Source organism: Anguilla rostrata, chromosome 3 (assembly GCF_018555375.3).
Source record: "Anguilla rostrata isolate EN2019 chromosome 3, ASM1855537v3, whole genome shotgun sequence".
NCBI lineage: Eukaryota > Metazoa > Chordata > Actinopteri > Anguilliformes > Anguillidae > Anguilla > Anguilla rostrata.
In genome coordinates, this window is record NC_057935.1 from 62098594 (window position 1) to 62124969 (window position 26376).

The 26376-nt window shown below is 44.4% G+C and overlaps 2 protein-coding genes across 3 annotated transcripts; one reads left to right on the plus strand and one right to left on the minus strand.

The window, feature by feature from the left end:
* The first annotated feature begins 197 nt into the window (after nucleotides 1-197).
* LOC135251583 (transmembrane 9 superfamily member 2-like) lies at nucleotides 198-19365 on the plus strand. 2 transcript variants are annotated; one of them, XM_064329168.1, is made up of 18 exons: nucleotides 198-543; nucleotides 1584-1651; nucleotides 1838-1931; nucleotides 2374-2501; nucleotides 3053-3182; nucleotides 4461-4588; nucleotides 4994-5105; nucleotides 5268-5347; nucleotides 5783-5888; nucleotides 6595-6645; nucleotides 7903-8035; nucleotides 8457-8576; nucleotides 10278-10335; nucleotides 10441-10600; nucleotides 11723-11874; nucleotides 12785-12896; nucleotides 13173-13344; nucleotides 18255-19365. In XM_064329168.1, exons 1-18 carry the CDS (start codon nucleotides 412-414, stop codon nucleotides 18320-18322), a joined length of 2004 nt encoding a protein of 667 aa, XP_064185238.1. In that variant the 5' UTR covers nucleotides 198-411; the 3' UTR covers nucleotides 18323-19365. The 2 variants fall into 2 exon arrangements, with proteins under 2 accessions (XP_064185238.1, XP_064185239.1); XM_064329169.1 differs by lacking the exon at nucleotides 6595-6645 and having other exon boundaries at nucleotides 199-543.
* A 292-nt stretch (nucleotides 19366-19657) lies between these two features.
* Nucleotides 19658-25486, minus strand: gpr101 (G protein-coupled receptor 101). The gene is made up of 2 exons (XM_064329170.1): nucleotides 24857-25486; nucleotides 19658-24250 (listed from the first exon to the last, which is right to left on the minus strand). The coding sequence occupies exon 2, from the start codon at nucleotides 24122-24124 to the stop codon at nucleotides 22814-22816; it is 1311 nt and encodes a 436-aa protein (XP_064185240.1). The 5' UTR covers nucleotides 24125-24250; nucleotides 24857-25486; the 3' UTR covers nucleotides 19658-22813.
* Nucleotides 25487-26376: the final 890 nt, after the last annotated feature.

Here is a 26376-nt window from a genome sequence, read left to right on the forward strand (position 1 = left end):
CAAGATTGTACTGAAATACTAAATTTCCATTATATTAGCAACTGTATATATCTTACGTCCCCTCAGTTCACCATTGTTTATTGTCATTTTCATAAACTATTCTTTTGGCACTGATAACTTTATTTGGGGGTGTGGTGGTTGCCGTTCACTGCTGTAAGTGGAAACCGCTCCACTCAGAAAGCTTACCCAGCAGGCCGAGTGGTAGTGACATGATGACAACCATACTTCCAACGTCAGTAGGCAACCGAAGTTTACACGGTGATGAGTATCGAAGCTGATGCTGACTGTTTGGTAGCAGCTAGTTAGCCAGCGATTCCTCTCGGGCTACAACACTGGAATCCTAGAGTAAAGTCCTAACAATATAGAACTGAGACGTTGTGTAGTTCCCTAGCTAGCTACACGACAGTGAAGATGCAGTTAGTTGTAGGTTTAGGACTTTTGTACACGTTAATTTCATGCAGTTATAGCTCTGGGTTCTATCTTCCGGGTTTGGCCCCGGTAAGCTTTTGCGAAGAGGGAAAGGATAGCGGCGACGACTGCCAGGTAACAGTTTGGTTCCTTGGAATCTAATGTGTTTTTCATTGATGATGGATAGCAACTTCAACGTGGTTTTGACATCTACCTAGTTATTATCTGTTGTAGCCTTCTGTCTAATACAGCAACTGTTAATGTGCTAGCTACTGTTAAGTGAATTACCAAGACAAGGGTAGCCAGGCAGCAGGTGTTCTATCCAGGTGACCAGTCTTCACCTACACGAAGACTAGCTAGCTGATCAATTACTGTCGTCGTTACGTTTTTTCTTGTTATAGTTACTGTTGTAAGTATTACTGTTGTAGTCATCATAATTTGGCTGCTGTCACGCTAGTCTAGTATTAATTTAAACCGGTTTAGGATTCATACTGCTAATTATGCTATAAAGACCTAGTGGTAACTGGGTAGCTTGTCCACTATATATTTATCAGGTAAAGAGTTGTTAACTACAGTGTCTTATAATGTTAGTAGCTTTAGTTATAGCCTAGTAGATGACGTTAGCTGCGTTGGATAAGGATAATTTTTAGAGATTCTGCACTAAGGCAAGATCAGTAGCTGGTTGTACATTACATCAATAATTGTATAGGCTATCGTTTTTTGATTACTTCATCCCAAATTCTTTTATTTTTTTATTTTTATGACACAGCATATTTGGCACTGACCTATGTGTTTTTCGCAGTTCCTGATTTATTGTCTTATATGTGTCGCAGTAGGCTAATTCCTCTGTAAATGTAATTTAGTTATTTAACAGAAATATGACAAATTCCCATTCATGCAATATCACATACGTTATCTTACTTCTTGGATATTGTGCATTCATGCAGTTTCTGTCCAGTTTTTATTTTTACTACTCTTATAAATTGTATGGATGAATATTAGGCCTGCATTGTTCCTGCTGAGTGTGGTGCTGTTACGCAAATATTACAATTTAAGTACAAATGGTACAAGCAGCTGTGCAAATATGTACCATCCTTTTCGCGTAAGCTGTTGCCACAATGTCTTGACTCATTTTAAATTTAGGCTACCCTGAATTCCTCTGTGCTTTTTCTCAGGCCCAGATTCAGCTGTTTGTGAATCGCCTTGACTCTGTGGAGTCCGTGTTGCCTTATGAATATGATGTGTAAGTACGGACATGGTTGCCTTTCTCATTATTTTCTAGTGCACTTTTTTGATGGTTGATTAATGAGCGATTAATTAGAGAGCATGGCAGCTGGTCTTAGATCCTGACTTCAAATATATAACCCATAGTGTTAAGCAAAGATTAACGCTGTCCTCTATTTGTATTCTGGTCTGTCTTTCTCTTAAGGTTTGATTTTTGCCAAGATGATCAGGAGAAGAGACCATCGGAAAACCTTGGCCAGGTGCTGTTTGGAGAGAGAATTGAGTCATCGCCGTATAAGGTAGGAGTTTATTTTCTGCTCATGTCTGAAACATACATTAAAACACAATAATACTACATTTTGCCTTAATGTGCTTGGGCCACCGTAAGTGTAAATGTCGTTAGTTACTTATTGATGTCTGAACTGTGTCTGTGGTTTGACTGGTTATTCCAGTTTCTTCCCTCCTGACCTAGTGTTTATTCTTTTGTTTCTCCATCATTTTTTTTTGCCAATGTGTCACAAATGACAAGCTAAACGTTCTGAGCAGAGATTTTGGATGAATGGCTGTTGTGTTCTTAGTCTTTATTGGGCAGGCTTTCAATGTGAACAGCGTTAAAATATCGACCTTCATAAAGACACTCACTAAGATTAGGAAATTGGAGCTGAGGTTTAAAACAGCACTGCAGGAAAAAAAAAACATGAAACAATGTTGAAATGTTCTGTCATTTTTTCCCCATTAAAGTTTTCATTCATGAAACAGAAGACATGTCAGAAGGTCTGTACCAAGTCATATGATACTACAAGAAAGGACGATCAGGCAAAACTGGAATTTCTAAAGAATGGAATCCAGCTAAACTACCAACATCACTGGTGAGTTAAGATAAATTGTGGATCAGTACATTGCAGTCTTTTCCATGGGAATTCCTGTTTTACAAACAGAATATCTATTATTGGCTTCAGTTTTTGAGGGGTCCCCCCAACATTGACAGGTTGTGGCTTCTGTCCCCAGTTTGTTCATATGGACAAAATATTTATATTTTCTAATGCTGGGTGTGCTTATTTTCCAGGTTGTAGGAGCTGCTTCATGTCATTAAGTGGCAAGAGTGCTGGCCTTTTCAGTTGTTCAGATTTGAACAGTGCTACATGCTGTAGACTAATGGCTTTCGGAATGCATGGTGTTGTCGCAAACCCTGGGGGCCATGGTATGTGCAGGGTTTTTGTGGTTTCCTTTCTGTCAGCTGCCAGGGGGCTAGGTGTGTGGGCACGTTGTGCTGGAGCAGGTTGAATAGGTTTTTGGCCCTCGGGTTTGCTGCTCAGTCGCCTTATCCACAGATGCACTTCCTCCTTTTTCATCGTCGCCTTTGTCAGGCATGGCGTGCCTGCGGGCCTTGCTGAACTGAGAACCCCTGATTTCGTTCTAGGATCGTTGACAACATGCCCGTCACGTGGTGCTATGACGTGGAGGTCGATCAGAAGTACTGCAACCCCGGCTTCCCCATTGGCTGCTTCGTGACTCCAGAAGGCCACCCGAAAGACACCTGCGTCATCAGTGTGAGTGGGTTCAGGGTTCCTCAGATCTGACCTCTTGTTCTGTTGGTTATTAATGTTAACATTGTGCTGGATTATGGTGTTCTGTTGGATATTAATGTTAACATTGTGCTGGATTGTGGTGTTCTGTTGGATATTAATTGTACATGTTATACAGTTGTGCTTGGCATTATGGTGTTCTGTTGGATATTAATGTTAACATTGTGCTGGATTATGGTGTTCAGTTGGATATTAATGTTAACATTGTGCTGGATTATGGTGTTCTGTTGGATATTAATGTTAACATTGTGCTGGATTATGGTGTTCTGTTGGATATTAATGTTAACATTGTGCTGGATTATGGTGTTCTGTTGGATATTAATGTTAACATTGTGCTGGATTGGTGAGTTATGGTTTGCTTTGGTTATTAATTGTTGAAAATTGGCCAGGATGGGGTGTTTCTGTTGGTTTAATTTAAACATTGCTGGCTTGTTATGTTCATAGTGAGGAGCTTCTGACGAACTTTGGCCCAGCTGGAAGGAGAAAACTATGGACTAGGTGTCCTTAAAATGGTCTTAAATTATAAACATGTAAAGGTGGAGTAGTGAATTTACAAATGGTGATGGGTGGAGTCTGAGAATTTAGCCCAGATGGGTAAGAAATGGTGGATAGGTGACTCTACAGATGGTGAAGGGGGAGTGAAACTTACAGAATGGGTGAATTGGGTGGAGTAGATGAATTTACAGAATGGGTGAAATGGGTGGAGTAGGTGAATTTACAGAATGGGTGAATTGGGTGGAGTAGATGAATTTACAGAATGGGTGAAATGGGTGGAGTAGGTGAATCTACAGAATGGGTGATTTGGGTGGAGTAGATGAATTTACAGAATGGGTGAATTGGGTGGAGTAGATTAATATGCAGAGTGGGTGAATTGGGTGCAGTAGATGATTTTGCAGAATGGGTGAATTGGGTGGATTAGATGAATTTACAGAATGGGTTTATGGGGTGGAGTAGATTAATATGCAGAGTGGGTGAATTGGGTGCATTAGATGAATTTGCAGAATGGGTGAATTGGGTGGAGTAGATGAATTTACAGAATGGGTGAATTGAATGGAGTAGATGAATTTGCAGAATGGGTGAATTGAGTGGAGTAGATGAATTTGCAGAATGAGTGAATTGGGTGGAGTAGATGAATTTGCAGAATGAGTGAATTGTGAGGGACGGGTATGTTGGCAGTATGGGTGAATTTGCGGAATTTGATTGGCTCTGACTGGGAGGGGGGGCTTGTTTGGTGTTTTGCAGGCCCAGTTTAACAAGAAGAACACTTTCTACGTCTTCAATCATGTGGACATCGTTATAACCTATCACAGCGGGGAGGATGAGGGCTGGAGGGGGGCACGGTTAGTGGCAGCTACGCTACTGCCCAAAAGGTATCACAGAGAGCCCGTGGGGGGGGGGGGGGGCTGGTCTTCTGAGTATTTGAAGAACCCTTCCCCTTTCAAGTGTACTTTTGTATTTGTTTTGCATATCTTTTAGACACAATGCATTAATATTGGATGTATGTGTGCATTTTTTGTGAATGTTTTGTGAACTAATCATAATGTATAAAATTTGGCTAATTTAAATATGGCCTATTTATGAGGCTGACGTCTTCAAAGTACGAGACCCTTGTGATTGTAGTTCTACATTTCACCAGAAGAGGGCAAAAATCAGTCAACACAACTATAAATACAGACAAGTTTACAAATGTTAATGCATGAAAATGTAGGTTAGGCTGGATATTAAGAGCATGTAGCATGTGCCTCATGTGTAGCACGTCTTGTCTGGGTTGGCAGCATCAAGCACATTAACAAAGACAGCCCAACATGTGATGGACCCCCCATGGAGGTCCCTGGAGATTTCAAAGGCAACCTGGATCTCACCTACACCTACTCCATCACCTTTGAGGTAAGTTTTAATGGTTGTTTTGGCTGTATTAAAAAGACAAAATAGTATATTATGCGCCTATGTGTTTCTGTGCGTTGTGTTCAGTGCAGATTTGCCTCGGCAGTAGCTGATGGGTACATTATACAGCAGTGATATGTTAATAAGCGTTCTCCCCTCTCACAGAAAAACAATAACATCAAATGGGCCTCCAGGTGGGACTACATTTTGATCTCCATGCCTCACACCAACATTCAGTGGTTCAGGTAAGACATGCTTTTGCTAGATGATGTAAAAAGGAAAAAAATGGATCATTCTCATTTTGGAAGGGCACTGCATTATAACACATTGTATTACCTTGTACCTTGACCTTGACTTTGTTGCTTTCTATTTATTTATTTTGCTCATATTGAAACCTATTGGCAGTATTCAGCCAATAAGTGGTTGGGCATGCTGATTGGTTAACACACATCGCTGCTTTTTCCTGGAATGTGTGAGACCTCTCAAAAGAGTCATGATGTTTTCACCACAGAAAGCCTCTTCTCTTCATTATTGTCTTACTGAGCCATAAAGCTCAGAGGACCATTTTTAGACCTTTTAGTCATTGCTCGGTTGCTAGCAGCATGGCTAAGTGTTTGGGTGCCAGGCTATTTGTTCTTCTGCGGATGCTAAAAGGCTGTTTGCTTTGTGGTTTTGTTAAGTATAATGAACTCCTTGGTCATCGTGCTCTTCCTGTCTGGCATGGTGGCCATGATCCTTCTGCGGACGCTTCACAAGGACATCGCCCGGTACAACCAGGTGGACCAGGTAACGCCCGCCCCCCCATCAATCAGCTACCATCTGCAGCAGGCACGACACCTTTTCACTGCTTAAGAAAATGTATAATTAAAGCTGCTAAATGTGAAGCCATGGAACAGTATGTTTACACTGTTCCTTATGTTTCCTCATTTGAATTTAATGGCTGTTCAAGGGAAGAGATGAAACTGCTCCTTTCAAGGGTGGCAAATCCCTTTCGCTTCTTAGCTGCTCGTTACTCTGCCTTACTCCTCCCAGTGAATGGATCCAGAGCAGCCTCCTCGCAACAACGCACTATTGCTCCAATAATAGCCACGGTCCCAAAATTGTGTGCAGATGGCTTTCTTGGCTCGCACCATTTATATTTTTAAAGATGTTATTGTGTAAGATTTTGGTGAAAATAGTCAGAAACCCGCTCAACCCCTGCTCCTTTGTGCTTGCGGTTCCCAGAGCTGCAGCATTAATGAATCAGAGAGAGAACGAGAGGGGGATCTGGCTAAATGCATGCATAGGAGACTGATGCCTGTTGGTTATGCAACCAAAAAATAATTTTAGAAGAGTTTGTTTTATTGTTCAGTTTTAAAATGCAGAGCCGCTTCAATGTGATTTTTTTATGTAATGTCAATGTAATATGTTGTGGAAGAATGTTTTTGTGCTCTCGTTCTTGGATCTTTCTAGTATTGCCGAGGATTGTAAACTTGTGTTGTAATATTCACAGGCAGACTTGGTAAAGATACCGCCACAGCCCAAGAATGCCTTTATTTCCTATGTAAGCTGGTAAAATGAGCGCAGACATCTTGTGAGTGGTGCTTAAAGGGTAACTTCTCCTTAGCTTTACCATAGTTAATGGTTCTTAATTGAAAAGCACTTTATTTGTAACTAGGAACACAAGCATACTGTATATCTAGGCATTGAAATCCCTCTGTGGCTTCATAATTTACTTTCAGTCATAAAAATCCTGGAACACGTTGCTACATCTCCCCTTCTCACCGTTTTGCTAATTGCATCTTTAAATCATGTTGTTTTGCTCTGTCCTTAAAAACATTCTCGATCTGCTAAACAGATACATTCCAACACCAAATGCTTAACTAACTGGATGTAGTCTTGTCATTATACGCCTAGATGACTTTTTAATTTTAATATGTAATGTAAAATATTGAAAATCTTGAAATCTTTTAAGAATTTTTATTTTAGCAGCCTGCTAACCTTGCTTGAATATACAGACAGGGTACTACAAGCTTCATAATGCGTTTCTGTTGACTTTGATAGGAAGAAAATGAAATGGAGAATGTTTGGATTAAACAGAAATTTTATAATTACGTTAGTATTTCAGTCAGAAATAAATGGCTGTAATGTTCCAAGAGGTCAACCTGGATGTGTTTGTAAGACCCCTATGGAGATTAGTGGAACAAAAGTCAGTTGTAGAAGGGGAATGTTGCATGAAAACTTTGGGGGGGGAAAAAAAAAAAAACTGGAAGGAAATTGAGTCTGTGCTGAAAAAAACAATTCCTTGCTTTTCAATATGTCTACCTAATTTCTGATCTTATAAAGCAAGGAACAACGTGATGAAATGTAATTACATGGTGAAGTTACCCTTTAACCTTGGCAATTTGGTGGGTGATGGTGGGAGATCTTCTGACTCATCTGTGCCACCCTCTGACTGACCATATTGATGAAATTGATACGGTGAAATCTGGTGTAAAGTTGTGCCACTACATCTGTTGTTGGAATGAGAAATACTTCACTAACTTACTGATTGTTTTTTTTAAATTATGTTTTTGGCTACTCACTCTCTTTGTAACTTTGAATTATGCCAAGAATATGGACTTACACACCACACCAGATTTTACAGTGAACGGCTGTGTATTCCCACGCGTGTGAAAATCTTGTTGGTGATTGGCTAGATGGTGCCACATTACTGGGTGTTCTCTAGTTGGTGATTGTCTAAAGTGGTGTTCTGTTGATGTTACTCGTCATGTGATCGTGTCCCTGGCAGCTGATTGGCTATGTGGTGTCTTTCCTGCAGGAAGAAGCACAGGAGGAGTCTGGGTGGAAGCAGGTTCACGGGGATGTCTTCAGGCCTCCCAGGATGGGCATGTTGTTGTCTGTCTTCCTTGGGCAGGGAGTTCAGATCTCCATCATGACTTTCATTACTCTGTGTGAGTACTTTGCAATGGCCACCCCACTCCCCAGTCTCACATGCACACACACACACACACAATGTTCTTTTACTCATAGGAATGGCTTTCTTTCACTGTTAGAAGTTAATTTTTTTGCCCAATTCCACTGTAAAGCCGCTTTGTTACAGTGTCCTTGTTAAAAGTACTGTACAAATAAAGTTGAATTGAAGTAATTTCACAAGCTTTTTCAAGTAAAAGTACAAAACAGACAACTTAGTTTGCTGTTTATTTTGTGTCTCAAATCTTCTTTTAATAAAAAAAAAAAAGGAAAACCTCATCTTTACTAGACACCAGTCCAAACTTCACTGTGTCATTCCACTTGACTAATTATCGCTGCAAATATGATGTTTATGATGGTTATGATGTTGATGATGATGATGATGATATTCTCACCTTCCAGTTCTGGCCTGCCTGGGTTTCTTGTCTCCAGCCAATCGCGGGGCTCTGATGACATGTGCAGTCGTCTTGTGGGTACTGCTGGGCACCCCAGCGGGCTATGTGTCTGCCCACGTGTACAAGAGTGAGTGTGCTTCACACCCAAGCTGAGATTAACAGATTTTACAGCTGCAGCCCATTTCAGGAGTCCTAGTGGCTTTTGACTGGACTCCTGAAATTTTCACAAAGAGTTATCTCGAGAATGCATGACAATTCAAAGAGTTCTTGGTGAGCGTGTATGGATGCCATGTACGATTGGGTTGTGCAGACCTAGATCAAATGCCTTTTTGAAATACTAACTCTGTAGGTGCCAGTAAGATTTGACAACAGTCTTGCAGCTCCCTGAGAATAGGAGACAAATTCTATTGTTCTATTCTATTGGTAAAACACTTCTGACAAATACAAAATATAAAATCATATGAAAGAAGAATTTCTTTCCAGAAAATCGGTCAAAGTAAATCATTGTAGTTTCTGAATTTGCACCAAAAGGGCTGTTCACTCAGCTTCTCTCTCAAATGCTTTATTTGGTTTCATTACAGAACACCCCTAGATGTTATGTATTTAATGTTTACGTCATTATCTGTCTAATGTTGACGCAGATTTGAGAAGCATCTACTGTATCTAATGTTGCAGCAGCACTTGAGACCTACCTCTTCAGGCTGCACCTTGTGTCCCCCTCCTATCCTGACCCCACTGCCTAGCATTCTAACCTTTTGTACCAAAATATTTAAAAGAAATACATACAGATTACATACATAGCAAGCCCTAAGAAGAAAAACATAAAACCATAAAAATTCCATAACCTAAATTGGTAGAAAAGGTACTGGAATGCTACGGGGTGGGCTGAGAATAGGAGGGACCCCAAGGTGCAGTCTGAAGAAGTAGGTCTCAAGTGCTGCTTCAACATTAGTTAGATGCATTTCAAGTCTGCTTCAACATTAGATATATGGTTCTCTAGTCTGCTTCAACATTAGATAGGATGCTTCTCAAGTCTGCTTCAACATTAGTGCTTATTCAGAGTGTCTTATAGTAGAGGAGAAGCAGAAGTGCATTCACAATGCTAGCAGACCTGGCTGATAACGTTCTTAGAGCAGTGAGTGTCACTAGCTTGGTCTTCCAGCACTGTGAATATGCTTCTGTTTCTCCTCTATTGTAATTTGCTCTGGATAAGCACATCCGCTAAATGATGCAATGCTATGTACACTACATGGCCAAGAATATGTGGATACCTGACATCCAACATCTCATCCAAAATTATGCACATTAATATGGAGATGGTCCACATTAATGCTGCTATAACAACTTCTACTCTTCTGGGAAGGCTTTATACTAGATGTTGGAGGAATTGCTGCAGGAATTTGCTTCCATTCAGCCAGAAGAGCATTGGTGAGGTTGGGCACTGATTGGGCGATTAGGTCTGGCTCACAGTTGGCTTTCCAATGGATCCCAAATGTGTTGGATTGGGCTGAGGTCAGGGCTCTGTGCAGGCCAGACAAGTTCTTCCACACCGATCTCAACGTAATCATTTCTATATGGACTTCGCTGTGTGCTTGGTGCCATTGTAATGCTGAAACAGGAAAGGGCCTTCCCCAAACTGTTGCCACAAAGTTGGAAACGCAGTATAGTCTAGAATGCCATTGCATTAAGAGTTGCCTTCACTGGAACTAAGGGGTCTAGCTCAAACCATGAAAAACAGCCCCAGACCAAGGGGTGTCCAGATACACTGTATGACCGAAGGTATGTCAAATCTTTTCACCTAAAACCCTCTTCCTCCGTGTGCCCCCAGCTTTCGGCGGAGAGAAGTGGAAAACCAACGTCTTGCTGACCGCGCTGCTGTGTCCGGGGTACGTCGTCCCCCGTTTCTGTTCTCTCTGGGGGGGGGGGAGGGGGAGGCGGTCGTTGGCGGCTGATAGCTGAACGTGCGGTGTTGTGGTCGCCTCTCTCCCCAGGGTGATATTCGCCGATTTCTTCCTCATGAACCTGATCCTGTGGGTGGAGGGGTCGTCGGCGGCCATCCCCTTCGGAACGCTGGTGGCCATCCTGGCGCTGTGGTTCGGCATCTCCGTGCCGCTGACCTTCACCGGGGCCTACTTTGGCTTCAAGAAGCAGGTGACTGACTTTTTATCATTGACCTTCACATACAAATGACATAATAGACAGTTCATATATCACAGATAACAGAAAGGCATTGGATTACAAATAAACTGCTTATGAGTACACGAGAGTCAATCCTGACCTTGGCTGTGTGTCGTGTGTAAATTCCCTCTCTATGGTCAAGGCTGATTTTAGCCCTACATTCTGTCTGACACACTTTGACCTTCTGCTAAATCTGACAGAACTTTCTGACCCAGTACAACTGAGAAGAAGGATACACTTTGAAATAATAATTTAACATAACATAACATAACATAGTGATGAGAACAGGCCATTCAGCCCAACAATTTTCCTGACTGTATATTAGTGCTCTGATTACCTACAGACTAGACAGTATCTAACACCATATCAAGCCTAGTCTTGAAAATCACCAGAGTTTCTGCCTTTAGTACAAGAGCATAACCAACTAGTTGTGTTATTTTTGGTCCATAGTTGGCCGATGCATCACTGCAATTTTGTTTGCTCAACTCAAATGATTATTGGTGGTGTGTCTTTTCTCTTTGGTTTAGATGTAATGTTGAGAGCTTATAATTAGCCTCGTTGGGCTGCACCTTCAATAAAATTATGTGCAACAAGTTAGACGTCATGATTCGTACCATACTTCAGATGTTCATAAATAACCCTGTGACTTAGGCAGATTTAGCCTCTGTGTTCTCCCTGGTTAGGAATGACAGCCCTGCCTGGTCATGTGGTACAGGTGTTGCAGAGCTCACGTCAGTGAGCATGTGAATGCCTGCTTCGGAAGGTGACATCAGGCGCTAATTGTAGCTTGCGTTGTACAGTTGGCTGCAGTTTGAAACCCACAGCAGATCTGTCCCAGTCGGTTTTTCTTTTGTTTTGGTTTTTGCACATCTTTTATCTGTGCTTGTTGCGATTTAGAATTTCGGCCCTTGCCTGCCACTCTGGTCAACAAGACGCATGATTAGCCCACAGAGCTACTGTAGGTACCAAGGCCCCAGTCCCATGAAAGGGACTGCATTCTTATTGCCTCTCCAGAGGTGATGTCAGATTCTGTGGCGGGCGTCAACGCACTGACCCGTCCCTGAACTCTGTTGTGTGTGTGTGTTTTACCTCCAGGCCATCGAGCACCCGGTGCGGACCAATCAGATCCCTCGCCAGATCCCCGAGCAGTCCTTCTTTACCAAACCCATCCCTGGGATCGTAATGGGTGGCATCCTGCCCTTCGGCTGCATCTTCATCCAACTCTTCTTCATCCTCAACAGCATATGGTGGGTGTGGCCTGTCCCATTGGTTATGATTATAGCAATTATACATTTGAGCCCTTAGATCAGGGCTCTCCAATCATATCAGAAAAGGGCCACTGAAGGACCAGGTTTTTGTCTTAGCCCAGCACTAAGACACCTGATTCAACTACTGAACTAATAACCATGGTTCTCATTCTGGTCCTTTAGAAGTAGAATCAGGTGTCTTAGTGCTGGGCTAAAACAAAAACCTGTACCCACACCAGCCCTTTTTCGGATAAGATTGGATACCCCTGCCTTAGCTGCAGTCTGCAAAAGGGCCCTCCTACAGTTGGTAGCATGTGCCAATTTGATCACAGTGCTCAAAAGGTGAGGGACTCCTGGTGGTAATGAGAAATTGCCTAATTTAAACAGACTGAGATCCTTTATTTGCTATGTATGCTCCATGATTGTGGAACTGTTTTCTAAATGCAATTTGTGCCTACATTTGGAAAACATCACAGTAGTGGGTTCTTTTGAAAACGAACCAAGACTTTTACATTGTGCCTTTACATAACAGTATGTAACAGCTTTAACTTCTTACTTTTGAACTCTGCCTCTTGTTTTTAAGAATAGACACACCAGGACAACTGCATTTCACAATTAATCATTAAGCAGACTCTCCTCCAGAGCTTAGGCAGACTGCATTCTTTACGTCCAATAATGCTGAATATTTAACTGAAGCAGTTTTGGTTAAGTACCTTTGCTCAACCTTGCTCACAGTTGCTCCACCTGGAGTTTTAACCTACAAGTGCAGTTCCCTAACGACCGTACCTTACGGATATCCTGGTATGAGCTACCATCTCTGCTGTCTTATGAGATCCACAGCATCATAAGCAGAGGAATGCAGTGCTTCAAACATCATTTTTAACTGTCACTCCCCCGTCCCCACGCCCAGGTCCCATCAGATGTACTACATGTTCGGCTTCCTGTTCCTGGTCTTCATCATCCTCCTCATCACCTGCTCCGAGGCCACCATCCTGCTGTGCTACTTTCACCTGTGTGCTGAGGTGAGGGAACACCTGTGCTCTTGTGAAACGCAGCAGTACGTCACTGTCCCCTCGGTGGGCCACACTGATGACGGAATACAAAGGATAAAGCATTAGGAGTCATCCGTTAAGCATAAGAAGCCACTGAGCCTTGCATTGAGCATGGTCGCTAATCCTGTGAATATTTCCTGTCAGTGCACATGACGCTTCTTAGCGCAGTGGTGGAAGCGGTTTGGCAGTTCGTGATGAAGTGCTGAGCTCCACCCTCTAACCCCTCTCTCTGCCGGGGCCCCTCAGGACTACCACTGGTGGTGGAGGTCGTTCTTGACCAGCGGCTTCACGGCGGTGTATCTGTTCGTCTACGCCGTGCACTACTTCTTCTCCAAGCTGCAGATCATCGGCGCCGCCAGCACCATCCTCTACTTCGGCTACACCCTGATCATGGTGCTCATATTCTTCCTCTTCACCGGTGAGTGGCAGCTCCGCCCGAGCGCCTGCCCTGGGTCTCCGGCCGGGCTCGTGCGGTATAACGATTTAATCGTCCTTAGATGATCCGACACTACCATAGCTGGTGTCGCTCCCCAGAAGAACTGCTCTCTCTGTGATCTGTGTTCTGTCTCTGAATCAGCAGTGACGGCGGCTCTTCTAGTTGCGCATGCCGTTCATGGAAAAGGCGGGTGAAAGTGAGAAACGATGGGAAATGGAGGTCATTGAGTAACTATGCTTAGCCTACGCTCTGTGTACCGGGCGCTGAAGCACCAAAGAAAGGCTCCAAGGTCTGAATCTTCGGTTCCAATTACGTGTACGAAGCCTTGCTTTTATTAGCAATACTGTTGTACTGTTGTAAGAATCTTGCTATCACTACTACTTCTGTCTGTGTTTGCTATATTGTATTGCAACCAGCAAGGATGTAACTGTAAACGAGGAAGTGGAGAGAGTCATTGTAATGGTAACTTAAACAATGTGTCATCTCATTTGCTTTGATGTGAACGGGTCGGTTTCAGAACAAATAAAACATTGTCTTGTAACCCGTGACGGCACCCATTGAACCTCTGCTTGTGCCCGCGGGATTTACATTACAGGCATTTGGCAGACGCTCTTATCCAGAGCGACGTACAACAAAGTGTTTGAGCAGCCCGCTGATGGCTGTGTTGGAGTGTTATGCTGCTCCACGTACAGTGCATCAGACAGGGGGATGTTGGATCATTGTGGAGGAAGATTCCAGAATGTCATCCGTTTTTACTTGAGCGCTGCATCGCTCGGTAGACGTGTGTCCGGCAAGCCTTTCAGTTTGCTCCCAGTGAGAAAGCCCCTTCTGGTTGTGTTCAGCAACCCGATGCTGAGATGAACTGGCCTGATGTTGGACATGCTGGGAAAATTCCTGTCCGCAATCCAATCAGGGCGGGGGTTTAAGCGCATTAATTTAAATGCGGTTCATGAATTGAAAAATACCCATAAGGCTCCGTGTGGATTTTTGAATTAATCCGTTGAATTAGAATTCATTTTCTGAATTGAGTGGATGGAGATGAGATTGAGCCCCCCCCAGCAGAATGGCCTTTGCCTCTCTCTGGGTAATTATACAGGTGTGTGCGGCGTTGGGCAGGTGGCTCTAACGAGCCTGGGGGAGACGGCTTTCTTCCCGTCTCGTCTGACAGGCTGCGCGGGTTTGGCGCTCGCGTCTCCGTCGCGCTCAGGTGAAAGGGCCAAATTATCTCCCTGTCTGCAGGTGTGGAGGCGGGAAAGGAGGGTGGGGGGGGGGTACAGGCCCCTCCCAGGCTAAACGGCCTGGTTAGCGGCGCTCTACAGCGCTGCGACCGGCGCCTGACGCGGCCGCCGCGGCTCCTCCCTTACCGGGTCACGCCACACGCAGCTGCTGCCTCAGCGGGTGTTCCCGGATTCTGTGTTTGCACAGGCAGGATAGTTACCGGGAGTCCCCTGGCTCTGTATACACGCACATGCAACACACACACGCGCGCGCACGCCCACACCGCCATGACGCTACGCAGCGATGGCGCACTGGCTGCACTCTTCCCCTGTGCAGCTGGTTAAGAGCTGCGGTTCCTCTGTGGGCCTCCTGTCATCTCGGGGAAAACCCACTTTAAATGTAAAATCAGTTTGTTTATGTGCAGGTTTGTGTTTGGGTCTTGTTATATTTCTCCCAGAGGGGGTTTTTAATTTAATTTCTACAGGTGGGGATATGGGCTCATATGGTATATACAGTATGGTCACCTGTACACACTCACACGCACACACGCACGCACACACACACACACGACTGTTTGAGCTTGGCAGACTGCAGAGGTAATTGCAGTGAGTTTTGGCGAGGCGCACAAACACTCTAAATCGATTCAGTTCCGTTCCATGGTTTTTTGGCTCTCGTGAAGTAACAGCTTTGAGTGGCCAGGCTGAGCCTGAACTGGGACACATGCATTTAAAATGTATTTCTGTGTGCTTTAAATAGCGAGCTTGTAGCAAATCTGATGCAATTGATTGCACTGCTGATACAGGATCATTACAGGACTGAAAAGAGCAGGCGCCGCTGGTCATCGAGGCGGTGATTGTGTGTGAAAGGTCACCTTTGCACAAGGCTGTCATAAGGCATACCTGCTAGTCGCTTTTAGCCGAAATTCGCCGTTTTGAATCCAAAATAGGTCATTTGTGTGATTCGTGTAGATCCGATGAGTTTTTGAAATTTGGGGGGGGGGGGGGGTGTTCACTTGCTGGGTGACACTGTCATAAAATTTTCCCCGACCGTGAAGACTGCCTTACTTGCTTACATTTTGGACAGATGTGGCTCGTGGGTAAATCTATCGCTGTTTCCATTGCAGCACTTTCGACACAAGCAATATTGGAAGCGCTATCCTAAAATTTCTTCTTACCGTGAAGAGTGCCTGGCCCGCAACCGTAGTAATGTGTTAACACAAAATTTTACGACAACGCTAGCTAGCCTTTCGCAAGTCACGTTAAACAAGTAGAATTAACGCCATCAGCGGTGATTAACACATCTACCAAGTATTTTAATAATGGATTTGCAGGCGTGGATTTCAAATTATTTGTATTTTCTTGTAGACCATTAAGAGCAACCCCCCCTCGCATCTTTGTCACCTTTTGAACCCCTGATGAGTTTGCAGGGCTGATAAGGGCTTGGTCTTAATGGTTAGCTTTTTTCTGCTATAGGTAAGGAAATAAATAAGCCCACTTTATTTGTTGCCATGGATAATAGATCCACCAGGAGCCCTGACTACGGCTGTTATGGCAACTTCCCAGCACTGGCTCTTGAAATATAAAGATGCGTACCAAAAGGGAGATGCGAGCTTGTTTTATCCACACAATACGATCAAAAGCCCCAGTGCATATGTAATCAGCCAGTCCCCATTTACTCCCTTATTGAAGCCACACGCCTGTACCTTTCTAAATTCTTACAATGCGGAAACCGTGGAAACATGGCGTGGAAAAAAAACCCGCTTTTCTTGTCAGTCTCTTTTATCAGACACATTTTTTTTTTCAAGCAAGCTGAAATGTCACATTAATAAAAAATCTTGACATTTTGATGGTGTGGGTAGTTTAGCTGACAAGAAGCAGATGGATAATGATGGACTTATTATCAATAAATATAGCTCCGGTTTGGAATGTTTCCTCAACAATGTCTAGAATTCTGGGTGGGTTATTTCACTGTGGAATGTTCTTGTTTTGGAGTTTTCATACAGATATTATGAAGAGATGTACAGATATTATTGCATCAATGCAAGTAGACATTTGCATACTTGCAGACTTACGGTACCAGAGGTGTCACTAGGGGGGTCCGGGGGGGTGCGGACCGCACCGGGTGACACCATCAGAGGGGGGTGACACCGAAATGACTGGCAATACATTTTTTGTGCAGTGTTGTGTGATACGACGGGTTGAAACAGCTCATTTCCCCGATGCAGTTTACTGCCGGCTGATTTCATTAGCGGTATTAATGTGACGAGAAGCGCTTTGTTGTTTGACCCCGGTCGGCAACATCCAACAGCACCCCCCCTCCCTCCCCCCACCCCCCCGGTCGACAACATCGGGTGACCCCAACGGTTGACCGCACCGGGTGTCACCAACCCTAGTGACGCCACTGTACAGTACATTAAAAATGCATGTTCATTTGACATTTGAGTTAATCACACGTCATAGGGAGTAACTATCTGGGATCAGGGGCAGTGGAATTTTCTGGAAGGCTGGTACTGGTTAGAAATTGACAATGATGGGAAATGGAGTTTAACCCACAAGGGACTGCTAAGATGTTGGTTTCTAAACTGTGGGTTGCGGAAGGGGTTGAGGTGAGTCCCTAGATGACTGAAAAGCTAAGTTGTTGTTAATGGACCTAATGTGCTTTCCTTTGACTGGTCAGATGAAAAAATCTTGTTTCAAGCACAAACGTCTATACGTAGCTGTTTTGAAATATAACGTTTAAAATTGTGATTCCATATTTAAACATTTATCAGGATGCAGGTCACAGAAAATATATCTGTTCATTGAGTTGAGCGTAAACACAGTGAAACCGCAACGCTACGGTCCATCTTACTGTCATTTGCAGGTGTCAGTGCATATTCCTCCCCTGTCCTGACCCGCGTTTTCTTTATTATTTCTGTTCATCCTCTTCCATCCTCCCTTCTCTGGAAATGAAGCCGTGTGGTCCGTTGTGCCTCAGCCAACCGTTTGAGAGTGCCCCTTCTGTGTCCCCGCTGCCTGGCCGTCTCACTGGGCTTCTGGGAAGAGCTAGACCCTTTTCTCTCGGGTGTCTTGTAAAAATCCACTTTATAAATGCGTTGGGGGGGTTGTGGGGGCGGGGAGCTGCGTTGGGGGGGCGTTGGGGGGGCGGGGGGGAGCTGCGTTGGGGGGGCGTTGGGGGGGCGGGGGGAGCTGCTGTGATGTTCCAGGGAAATGCAGACACGGAAATAGCGCCCAGCCGGTAATTTCATCTGGGAATAGATTGGTTTTGCCGCGGTATCCGTCACGGGATGACGAGCCTCGGCGAGAGGAATTTTCCAGGAAGTGAGCGGGATGAACGGGCCCGTCTTGAGACGTCACTTAGGGCCTTATTATGGGATTTGTCTCCCTGCGCTTCCGTCCTTTGAGCCTGCGATATTTATTTTTATCCATTCACCGGGCCCTGCCTCCTTACCGAGGCTAGGTTTGCATGCTCTACACGCGGAGGTTTGATCATCCCCCCGCCTGCCTCTGGCCCTACGATTACGCAGCCCCGTACGGCCATGTCTCACCATCCCGCCATCCGGTCGCTACCGCGGATCAGCGGGGCGGGACGGCGGAAAGATCCGGAAGGTTTTTTTTGGGCGGCCTCGGCGCGCCGTGTCTCACCCCATCCTTACGCTCTGTCCTGTTTTTCAGGTACCATCGGGTTTTTCGCCTGCTTCTGGTTCGTGAGTAAAATCTACAGCGTGGTGAAGGTGGACTGAGGGCCGATGGGGGCGCCCCTGAGCTCTCTCTCTCTCTCTCTCTGCTCTGAGCGCCGTGAGAAGCCGTCGCTCTACTCCTGTAAGATGTGCACAGAGACAGGGGGGCCCCCTCTATCTCCCCTGCTCGTTCGGAGGAAAGTTGAAGAATATAAATGTATTTTTTTATATTTTACTCTTAGGTTGCTGTTCTAATTGTTGTTGCCGCTGTTAATGTCGGATATCGATATGACCTGCACTGAAAGTGAAGGAGATGGGGACCTTGTGTGATGACTCCAAAGATATCTGTCAGTGCATTTTTTATTACTAAGGAGTACATTGAGTACTTCTTTTGCCAGTTTTTTGCTACATTTTGCTCTTGGCATATCCCTGTACAGCTAAGTATGACTTATTCTCAGAAACAGCTAGCAAATAGGCATTGTTGTAACCATGTAATACATGGGTAAAATGATTTTGACGATAATCTATACTTAGCTGTATTGTATATTAATTTTGACCTTTAACATTGATTTGAAAGAACAAATGTGAATGAAATGGCATTTAAAAAACATTTTTGTATTCTGTTCATTTTCCAGTTTCTTTGCTGTTGATAAGGTCTGATCGCTGTTTTCTTTCTGTTTAAAAAGATATAGTAAGTAAGTCATACTTACTTGAAGGACAGTCATGTATTTACAGTTTTTAAATGGGAAATTAAAAAGGCCCCAAATCATGCAATGCTTTTAAACCCAGCAGTCTTTTCCGATTCTTTTCCCACAGATTTCTCTGCTGCACTTCTAAGAAATACTGAACCTGATTGGGGTTTCTTGAATAATCGTGATAAGGTTTTTATTTTTGTTTAATATTGTGGGTGTTTTTCTTTTGTTCTTATTTGTTTGGGGAGTGGGGTGCCCGAGGGAAAAGGATGCTGTACATAATGCTGTGTACGGTTTATTTTTTTAGAGATTGAACTATGTCATTGCCTTTTGTTTCAAATCTGTGGGAACTTCCAGAATTTATACTTTGCTTTAATATCTACATAAAATATAAATAAAACGGCACACTCGCGAGTTATGAACCTCGTCCTTTCCATTCCACCATTCATCTACAAATCAGAGAGAATCCCTGGATAAATACCATTGAGTTTCCTTCACTGGTAACTTCATTAGACCCCAACTTAATATTTCCTGTTAACCATATTCTGTGCTTGCGTAGTATCAGGGGAGAAATGATGAGTGCTCTTTGTGAACTAGTGCACCAACAACATACTCTGAAAACAGGCCATCAATATCTTTCCCCGTCCAGTGCTCTTTGAATCCCTTGGCAATAATGGATTTCCCAACAACATTTCATTCGGTCTCACAAATAGTTTATTCAGTTATATAAAATGTACATAAACATCTCTGAACCATGTTGAAAATTGAGGAAAGAAAAAAAAAAAGTACATTCTAAGGATAATTACATTATAAACTATTTATATAGTAAATTAAACTTACAGTTTATTTACTTACATTCTAAAATCAGATTTAAAAAATACACAGCACTGTTCTAAATGGGTTATCCAGTAATGGCCATTTCCCATTATCATCTTTTGATTGTCTACACTGTTCAGATGCAAGAAGCCTGTTTGTCCAGTGTTTCAAATGGAACCTTGTGTTTTAATGTGAACGTCCATTTCTCATCAGTTTGATCAGTTGTGATTCCTCTGTGAACAAAGCATACGCAGTTTTGAATCAGCGCATGTACAAATCGCACAAGGTATTTTTCTATTCGACAAGAAAAGATTCACGGCAGACCATCACTGTTCAAACATACTATAAACTAAAAGTGTACTCAACAAATGACAAGGAAACATGGTCTTAAAATACAAGGTTTCAGTAAGCGAATCTCACAAGGGCACCCTTTACAGTACCACATCAAACCTGTGTGTAATTCTTCATATATTTATATATACAAAATTTTAAAAAAACCTTATTGATATCTTTATTTTTCAAAGAGGGGACTCCGGAACCATAATCCCTGTCTTCTTTCATGTCACAATTGACCTGTTAATCTGGAACTAAAACATGTATGCACAGTAATGTATGTTCCCTAGGTAGACTACTTCTACAGAGCTGGTCCACTGATCCATCCCGGAACAGTCATAAAGCATGCAATTGGCCATCAAAATCAGTGGATTTGTGCAGCATTGTATCTAGGGTAACAAAGACATCTGCTTCAGTTATGACATTCAAGAATTATTATTATTATTATGTCATTGACAGACACCCAAACTGAAATGTTAAACATGGCACCCCTGACCAGTATACTACACAAAAGACGGTAATATTAAGAGTGACACACTCATTTTTCAGTGATTTTTAAAATCGCCGCCCCCCCCCCCCCATTAATATGTGTAAACTGCCAACCACGCTTCCAAATAGGTTTGTTAGGTCTCAGAATACAGAATGTGCTGTGCCTCCTCTTGTACTGTGTTGAAATTAGGATGAGAGGGTTGCTCATCCAGCGCTTTCAAAGCACACTCAGAGAAGAGTAAAGTGCAGCAGAGGGAATTTTTGTGCTCTTTTGTGAACCTGCGGAAAGTGGGCAAATATGCCACGGATGTATTATTTAATTATACCCACTTCCCCCCCAAAACTAAGGGGCAAGGGGGGGGGGGGGCGTCTATAAATTTTGGCAGTGTCCTGGGGCTTCAGCTGGTATTAAGGTCAAAGACAGATACTGTACACCTCATTCAGGAGGCACTTTGAAATAGGTACAGTACAGTCAGGAGTTGGTTTGGCACTGAAGAATTTTCAAGTGTGGCCCTTGGGCACAGCATAAATCCTGAGGCTATGAATGGACTGAAATATTAAACGATTCTACCTGGAAGGAGGGGCGCTCACTTAACCCAGGTCACAACCAGTACGACTCGATTCTGGATTCACAGCTCACAAAGAAAACGGAACATGCGAAGGGGCTGGATCCTGGGAATTGTACAATCCCATAGTGCATCACACTGTGGAACATATTGTAGATCTGCCTACAATCCTGGACAGCATAGATCCAGCAACATTAGTCAATTTGTCTCAACACAAATAAAATTATTATCATTGTCATTTAGTCTTTGGATGGTATTTTGAGTAATTTATGACCACATTTCACCCAATATATTGTCTTTCCCTCCATCAATATGGGAGAAACTTGGGAGCGGGGGTTCTTATTAATCCATCCATTCAAAATAAACACCAACATCTCTGAAGGCTTTCTGTTGTAATCTTTTTTTGCAGAAGTTGGTTAATCTGTACTGGGCCGCTATGGTGCTTAAAGCTGTTTCTGTTTTCCTTTGCAACTCAGGTCTAATGGGTACTCACTGTACTTTTGTTTGAAAAATTCAACCCAGGGAAAGTGTATGGTTTGATGTACCAATCACTCTTAAGTGGGAATTGTTCTCTCTGTGTCTATTGATGCTTGACTGCTGTGTTTCATTATTATTTTTCCTTTAAGCTTTGCCATGCAGAGCATCTTTTTGTTTTGGAATACTATTGTGCAAGCTCTGTTTTTGCACTTCAATTGCATTTGCAATGATATTAAAATTATAGTATGAAATATGAGCTGACAGTCTGACTGCCCTCTGTAACAATGGTGTTGTGTAAACTGGGGAAATACTTATTCATCTGATGTGACAATGATCTGATTCCCATGGAACGTAACACCTACATGATTTCTGTTATTTTTATTTTTACCAATTGGGAAGGATCAGCATGACATTAATTCTATTCAGTATGTGCATAGGCTTACCAAAAATGTACAAAACACGCCAGCATTCATCTTTCCCGTTATATAAAAAAACAGGAAAAAAAATTGTGCGCTTTTACACATAGAACTTTGAATTTTTTTGCAGGCAAATCATACATTATAACCCACGTAATGCTCTAAGGAAAGGCCAAATGCCAGTCATTTCTCAGTGAAGTTGTCTGGACTGGAGCTCATATTCCCCGCTTGCCTGTAGGCAATGTATGGCCTCTGATCGGAAAGGGCTAAGAGCTCTGCAGCCTACAACTGCTCTCCGACTGTCCTAACTTTCCAGACTTTAATGTCAGAAGCCAGATGATCACATCTCTAAAAGGTCTCCAGACACCCTCACCTTACCGTCTGAGGACAGCACTTACTGTTGGAGTGATGGGCACACCAGGGAAATTGGTCAGATTCTCAGAGGGTGTTTTTTTTTGCAGAGCTTTGGTGTGTTTGATACACTTCTTCTTAACTCATAAGCTTATGTTTCAACCACTGGTGTTGAATCTCCACTCTCACCTTAGAGCCACCTTCACGGAGTTGATGAGATTGGAAACAAACCTTTCACACTGAAATTCAGTGCTGTCATCCAGGCTTGGAGCAGAGCGGGGTGAAACTTGATCACACAAGGCTAGCCAGACAGGTCTAACTCCTCTTCCCGACTGACTGTTACCCTTTTGCAAAACAGAAGAGTTCCTGGTCCACCACAAAGCCAGCGAAACTGGAACCTCCCGAGGGCAACGGTCACTTCCCGTAGACGACGAGCTCCTTCTCCGAGCTGAGGCTGATGGAGGCGGTCTCCTTGCGGCTGTCCCGGGACCTCCTCTCCGTGGGGGAGGAGGAGGTGGTGCCCTCCTCCCAGGTCTGCAGCGGGTGGACCCTTGTGGCCGCGGCGCCCGGCGGGTGCGGGTGGCCCGAGCGCCCGTCCGTCACGGTGAAGCAGCTGTCCACCGCCGAGCTCCGGGGCGGCTGGCCGCGCCGGCAGAGGGGCCCGCAGAGGAGTGTCAGGAACTCCTTGCGCACGCTGCGGTGCATGTAGCCGTAGATGTAGGGGTGGACGCAGCACTGGAAGAAGAAGAGGATGAGGGCCAGCGAGGAGAGCCAGGGGGGCACCGTGGCGGCCGAACGGACCGACACGGTGCTCAGCACGCTGTAGGGGCCCATGCTGAGGATGTAGGAGGCCATGATGACGAACACCACCCTGGCCGCCTTGCAGTGGTAGTGGAAGCGTCTGGCCCGCACCCTGCTGGGGTAAGCCGCCATGAGAGAGCCATCGGGAAGGGGCTGAGGCTGCTGCTGCTGCTGGTGCTGCTGGTGGGGGGGCGCGCAGGGGGGGTGGGAGTCCAGCTGGTGGCCGGCCTGGATGGGGTGAACCAGGGCGTTCTGCCTCCGGGCGGCGCGGAACACCATCCAATAGCAGGCCAGCATGACGCCCACGGGCAGCCAGAAGGAGAAGGCCGACACCAGGGCGGCGTAGGAGGAGCTGGAGGACCACACCACGGCGCAGGCATTGTGCCGGCGGTCGAAGTCGATGGCGCCCCACCCGTAGAGCGGCGGCGTGCTCTGCAGGACGCTGAGGAGCCAGGTGCAGGCGATCAGGTTGGTGCCCAGGTGCGGGGTCATGCGGGTGGGGTAGGACAGCGGGTGGATGATCGCCAGGTAGCGGTCCACGGACACCACGATGATGGTGTTGACCCCGGCGAAGGCGAACAGGTGCATGAGCACCACCAGGGCCTGGCACAGCCGGGCGTCCAGGGGCCAGACCTGGGGAACGGTGGCGGCGATGGCGAAGGGCATCACCAGCACGGTCTGCAGCAGGTCGGCCAGCAGGAGGTTGAGCACGAAGCGGTTGGCCACGTGGAGCAGGTGCGGCTTGCGGTGGAACACCAGCAGCACCACCACGTTGCCGAACAGCGAGGTGCAGACGATGACCGAGATCAGGGCCATCTTCACCACGCTGTTAGCGATGGACGAGGGGTAGTGCTGAGCGGAGCCTGGGTCCCAGGGCACGCCACTGTAGTTAATGCCCACAGCAGGGGCCAGGGAGGTGGGCATGCTGTGGGTAATGAGGTGGGGAAAGTAACATGGGCGGGGGGTGGGGGGCGGAGTGGTTTAGGCTGTTCGGCTTTTCTTCCACAACGCTTTTGCAGATTGTTTACTACCAGTCCGACTATTTCCAGCCTGTGGGAGAAAACAAAAGTCAAAGAGCAACCGTAGAATTCGACAGTCTTTGCTTATCTATGACAGGAGGAGCGTAAACACAGACTGCCTTAAACACTTAATTAGGTAATCTTGGTAGTTCTTTTGGATTTATTTGTTTATTTTTGCATCCTTTCAGAAAGTTCTTCTAGATTAGTCTCAGTGAAGACATCACTAACCCCTGCCTTAACTCTCGCGCTAAAAATTACTCTGCTGGTGCACTGAGTACTATATATAGAAACTGAAATCTACCGTTTGATACCTTTTATTCATGTAGCCTACATAGCTGCATTGGTTAAACCGTTATGTTACCATGCAACTGAAAAGCAGTCATTTTCTGCTCTCCTTGCTAATGTGGCATGACAAATGCGCTTAATAATGAAATTGCCGTTTATAATTTGAAACAAACTGTCGATGACCTGGGATTTTAGGCTGGTATGGAAAAATGAAAAACACAGTTACCACCCCGTCAACATTCCGTTGTTGGCTACGTTCACTGACACATACACATCAATCGCTTTAAATGCTACTGGATTTATTCTATATCCACAAAACGACACATTTCGCGTTAAGAAATTACAGTGTTACCTTTAGCTGACAATCGAAAATGCAGCATCCTTCCTTATTATTTTTTTTTTAACGAATAACACAGTGGGCTGCGGTGTCTTGGCCGTTGGCGCTCCGCTCTCGGTAGCTAGCCGGTCTCTCCTCAGCCTCCCATTGACTGCGCTCCGCTCTGGTCCCCGCGATGCGCTCCCATTTTAGTCACCGCTGGATAATCAATGGCAGATCCTCACGCGCAGGCAGCATACGCTCCGTGTCATCGCTCAGTGAAGATCTCCCATTTAGACGTGCATAGCTGCTGCCAGTCTTTGCCATCGGATTTGCCGGAGTAAACGTTATATTATATAAGCATCACTGGAATATTTCGTTCACTCTTGCATGTGCAGAACATCGGTGGGTGTCCTAACTGGGCGACACCTGCGCTGTGTGGGCAGTTACCGTCTGTAGCCGGTTTCATCACGTTTCTTCCCCCCTCGTGCAAAACAGAAATAGATGATTGAAAAAACAGGGTTTCATACTAAATAATCCAATATCTTCCAAAGTCTTAGCAAAATATGGGTCAATTCTGGATACGAATTCGTAACCGTTGGGGAATAAATTGTTTTGGATATAAAAGTTACTTACACTTGATTTACATATCTTATTATGCAAATAATGGCTATGAGGAAACAATAAAAAAAAATCTTTGTTCAATTGAGCTTTCTCATATTATATGAATATGCATGCACAGTCAAATGTCCTGTGTTAAATCAAACCTGAGTAGCCTACATATGGTCCCAAATGGACTCATATGTTCTCTATTAGAGTTGAATGAACACTGGACGTTTTACTGTGCAGCTGTTAAGCAAGACAGAGTTTCTCTGCACAATTGTTTACACTGACATACTTTATGATCGGTTCTGGAGTGATATTTCATGGATATCTGAGAAATTGTGAAGAAATTGCAGGATTAATGGATAAATTAGTGGACGTACCTCTGGATTCCAGTGTGAGGTGTGAATCCTTGTGTTTAATAGCAATGACCAACTCAGGTTGGGGTTAGTTATCCAACAAACCTTCAATATCCAATCGTTTTTTTGCATCGCTAATCAAACTGCTTTTTCATTTTAAATCCCGGAGACATCCTTATTTGTGAAACCACCTCTAATGTGATGAGACCCCTTATGCAAGAACCTTGAGCCAGTCTTGGGTACACAGATCCAGTTGTGGCAGATAGAATGCCCACCCTGAGCTGGTTTATCTAAATTTGAAGTTTGAATGAAGATTGTGTCAAGTGCGAGGACAAACAGATGAATCTGCCCGAGCAGACATACGCTTCATCGCAGGTGGCTCGGGCCTTGTTCTTGCACTCTGGTCCCATCTGTAGGCCAAAAATGATCTTTGTGGTTGTGGGAAATCAAATCAAATGCTCATGGATAAACCCTCCCCACCAGAATAATAAATCTTTCATATCTTGAATTTTGTAGTTTCTCCGCAGAATTATTCACACTTGTATGTTCTCTGTGTAGTTTTGGAATGTGGAATTTTGTCAATACTTCTGAAAA